At 34.1% G+C, this 5000-nt stretch overlaps 1 protein-coding gene across 5 annotated transcripts in view; it reads left to right on the top strand.

Moving 5' to 3' along the window:
- The window catches only part of LOC143040592 (uncharacterized), a 106681-nt gene that overhangs the window by 94300 nt on the left and 7381 nt on the right, over positions 1-5000 (top strand). For all 5 annotated transcript variants that reach the window (XM_076211689.1, XM_076211691.1, XM_076211693.1 and 2 more), the window contains one exon: positions 4063-4198. In XM_076211689.1, coding sequence (XP_076067804.1) covers positions 4063-4198 — 136 coding nt within the window. The remainder of the gene's footprint in view (positions 1-4062; positions 4199-5000) is intronic.

Genomic DNA, 5000 nt, shown 5'->3' with positions numbered 1-5000 from the left:
CGATAGTCTATTCCATGTCTCGCCTTAGGGGACTTTAGTACCGCCTCTACGGCCCAGAGTCACGCAGAATTCTTATACTATTGTAAGCTAATATCCACAAAAAAAGGGACAGCGGGGGGGGGGGGCAGGTAGGGGTCCATATCCGCTATCTCAGTGTACAGCATAACCCACAAGTCCCCCATTCGTGTACTAATTGGCGGGGCTGTTTCAGTCGCCTTTCGCATGACACTGCTCTATGTTCGAGTCCCGTAAACCCACAGTGGCTTCTCCTTCCCCGGGAACCCTGAACACCTAGGGCAAAGGTGGCATCCTCAAATCTGAAGATCGCTTTCGTATAATAGGCTGTGTTGTGTAAGAGTTTAGGATTCAGCTGAAGGCTGGACACCGTCCTGAAGGGGACTTTGATCGTCCGCGACCCCTTTCAGGGCACGGGTTCATTCTTCAACTATTTTATTATTATTTTATTTTATTTTATTTTATCTATTTATTTGTTTTTTTATTTATTTATTCATTTAATTTATTTATTTATATATTTTATTTTATCTTATTTTATTTTATTTTATTTTATTGTATTTTTTACTTTGTTTTATCTATTCATTTACTTGTTTTTATTTATTTATTCATTTATTCATTTATTTTATTTGTTTATTTATTTATATCTTTTGTTTTATTCCATATATCATTTTTCATTTTATTTTATTTTATTTTGTTTTTATTTATTTATTTATCTATTTTTATTTATTATTTTTTAAGGACTGGAGGTGAGTGTTTATTCACTAAATAATGTTTATTAATTTTTCAACTTCTACTCCCCCCCTCCCTCTTCTCTGTGTCACTTTCCCTCGATAGCTCATTTAGCATCTACTCCAACTCCTCTTCTTCATATTCCCATTGTACCATTATGCCCTGTGGTACCTGGACCTGAAATTTCATGGTTCAGTTACTGTCACCGGAGTATAGGTCGTATTATTATTATTATTATTATCATCATCATCATCATCATCATCATCATCATCATCATCATCATCATCATCATCATCATCATCATCATCATCATCATCATCATCATCATCATCATCATCATCATCATCATCATTATCACCATCATCATCATTATTATTATTATCATTATTATTATTGTTGTTGTTGTTGTTGTTCTAATCATTATTGTTATCATTATTAGTATTCTTAATATTATCACTGTCATTACTAATATTATTATTATCATCATTATCATTATTGTCATTACTAATATTATTATTATTGTTATTATTATTATCATTATTATTTTGATGATAATAATATTATTTTTATTGTTATTATTATTCAAAAGTCTGTGTAAACCATAATTATAACCCACCCAACCCGATCCCACTTTCCAGATGATAAACATAAATAAAATCATTTTTCATGAAATAAATGCGCCATTTTTTTCCTCTCGATTTTCACGTGTTTCTAGAACTGCATAATGCCAATTCAAATTAAAACAAAATAACGAATCCATTTTCATGGGGAAATAAATTCATACATATTCAAACACATCGACTTGTTCTGTTTTGAAATTATGGTGCAGCCTTGTTCTTTTTGGGACTGGCAATCCCCCCCCTTTTTTATTATTATTTTCAATATTTGTGGTCATTTGTTCCTTTTCTCTGACTCTTGTTGAATAATAACATTTTCAAAATAACCACAAAATTTATCCCCCCCCCTTTTTTCAATATTGTCCATATTTGTGGTCATTTGTTTCATTTCCTTGACTCTTGTTCAACAACAACACCTTCAGCATGACCACAAACTTCATATTTGTTAATATTATTATTGTTATTACTGTTATTTAACATATTTGATTTGTTTTTCTTTTTGTTAATTTACCTGTATATTTCAACAAAGTAATGTAGCACATTGGTAAAATTATACTAATGACCCACTTTCGGAGAGGAATATGCGAAAGTAAACATCCGTATATTTCGATCACTATATGTGATCCTCTTCAGCAAATGTGGACAAAATCCACCAATGTTCACGTAACTCCGCCCCTACCTGCTTACCTCAATACTTTTGTATAAATACATGCTTTTCTCAACTCTGTAATCACATCAGCTGAAAAGGATCACAGATAGTGATCGAAATATACGGATCTTTTTTCTTTCGCCTATTCTTCTCCGTAAGTGGGTCATTAGTATAATTACCTGTATATTTGTTTATTAATGTACTTATTATTCTACTTTATTTTTATCTATTCATTTATTTATTTATTATATCTATTTCGTTTTATTTAATCATTTATTTATCATTTCATTTCATTTATTCAATTGTATTATTATTATTACATATACTGTATATATGATATATATATATATATATATATATATATATATTATATAATTTTTCTTTTCTTTTCTTTTTCTTTTTTTTTTACAGGAGACCACAGATTGAAGGAGATCCATTGTACTAAGACTCCCTTTAGTCCATTCAATTTACCTCTTTACACTGAGACCAAAACAGAACGTAAACTTTACCAGCATGCTAAGCAAACAAGGACCAGCATCAAATCATGCTGTCACTTTCTAATTCGCAGACTCTCACCGAGCTGCTGAGTGGTCCTCATCCAGCAAAAGCTGGCTGACCGTACACTGACCAAATGTCATTTGGAAAATTTTTCATGGAAATTAAACCACCTTTGAGGCAATTATTCTCAGTGACTATGTCTCTAATTACGGTGTCAAATTAATACAAGCACCAGCGAAGCATAATTTATGTCCCGAATGTTTCGCTAAAGCCAAAGCATAGAATGAAACTCGTGTTTGATATACAGTATATCCTAAATTGCAAATTATCACACACACACACACACACACACACACACACACACACACACACACACACACACACACACACACACACACACACACACACACACACACACACACACACACACACACACACACACACACACACACACACACACACACACACACAAAAAAAAAAAAAAAAAAAAAAAACGGAAAGCCACTACGGCGGTCCGGGTTCAAATCCCACCCAGGGCTGAAATAATTTCAGTATCACTGCGCTGTAAGTTGTTACTCCAACTGTCATGGGCGAGGAGTTGGGTGTGTGTGCGTGAGTGTAAGGTCACATTATTACCCATAGATTGGTCATACGAGCTCTGAGCCCTCTTCCGGGAGGTTAAAAACTGTCGATCACGAGTCCAACACGTGATCCAAGACCATGGTGAATCACACACACACACACACACACACACACACACACACACACACACACACACACACACACACACACACACACACACACACACACACACACACACACACAAACAAATAGTGACTATTTTCATAGGCAATCTTCAGCAGCCTACATAAGCAATTATATACATTTGCAATCGATAAGACGGTCTACAGTGATCGTCAACCAATTCCACACAAAATGTCAGTCCATTGCAACATATATCCTGCATTCTTTCAAAATAAATTCCGCTTCTTGCAATATAGGTCACACCAATTGCAGTCCTGTCCCTTGCAACAAATCCTAGCCCTTGCAACAAATCCTAGCCCTTGCAACATAAGCCCATCGTCCTACAATACAAGTTCTACTCGTGGTATTAAGCCCTGTCTTCTGCAACAAAATTCGAATTCCTTGCAATATACATTCACTACTTGTAGCTCAAAAGGTTTCGTGGTTTTCTAAAAATCTAATTTATTTGTTTCCTCACAGTTTCTTAGATATATGTTAATCTCACCACGATTCCATACAAGAAATAATTTAGATATTTTCTGACCTCCCTATCTTCATATAAGGAGACCAAACTATTACAGATTCGTTTAATCAAGTGCAATTTTATTTTATTTTATTTTATTTTATTTTATTTATTTTATTTTACTTTTATTACTATTTTATTCTATTTTACTTTTATTATTATTTTATTTTATTTTCATTTTAATTATCTTTATTTCTTTTTTATTCAATTTTTTTTTCTTTTTCTTTTTTTCGTTTCTTCATGTTTTCATTTTTTCATTTTTTCATTTTCTGTCCCTTCCCCATCAGATGGATGTATCAGACGGATACTTGGTGATGATTGACGACCTGCAGTTGAGTTCTTCAGGGACGTTTCGTTGTGAGGTCATCACAGAGGCTCCTCATTTCATCACTCGGTTTGCACAAGGCAATCTCACTGTCATAGGTAAGATGACAGAAATAAAAATATCTATACGATATATATATGATGATGATATGGTCTAACGTCACACACTCCCCTCCCTTATCGGGAGGCTATGAAGGTGCCCCTCACAGAGGACTTTGTAGCGTGGAATTTAACGAAAATGCTGTCACCGTTTTTTCGTTTTCCCAATAGTTTCGGCAGATATATATATATATATATATATATATATATATATATATATATATATATATATGTATATATATAATACAAAACAGTAACATTACCACATGATAAACTATATCTGCCGAAACCACTGAGAAATAAAAGGTGACCGACCATTTTCGTCAATTTCGTCTATCGTACCCTTGAAGATGTCTTAATAGACGAAAACGTTCGGTCACCGTTTTTTTTTTTTTTTCTCAGTGGTTTCGGCAAGATGCTTATACGCTGTACAGGTATTCTTGGCGTGTAAATCCCGGCCTAGTCTTTATAGAAAATGTCTAGGCAGTTACAACATTCACATATTACTACTCTCCACTCTATCCTGATATATCTACAAGGCAATGTTACTTGATAATGACAATACTATGCTGTAAATAACCACAACAATAACTCGGTAACAAGAACAATAATTCAGTAACGGTAATGACCTTAGCAACAACCAAGATTGAGTAATGACAAGAGTATCTTAGTAAAAATTGTATCGATCTCTGGCAGAGCGATTTAGAGCGTCGCTTCTTGCGGCGGAATTCGAGGTGATGGTAGTTCGAACCCTGCTACCAGCGAGTTGGACCAAGAACATGGTTCGTTCACTTCCACGCTA

This window comes from Oratosquilla oratoria, chromosome 29 (genome assembly GCF_046742065.1).
Source record: "Oratosquilla oratoria isolate Oo_2021 chromosome 29, ASM4674206v1, whole genome shotgun sequence".
In the NCBI taxonomy this organism is placed as follows: domain Eukaryota; kingdom Metazoa; phylum Arthropoda; class Malacostraca; order Stomatopoda; family Squillidae; genus Oratosquilla; species Oratosquilla oratoria.
This window is presented reverse-complemented; position numbering and strand designations above follow the sequence as displayed.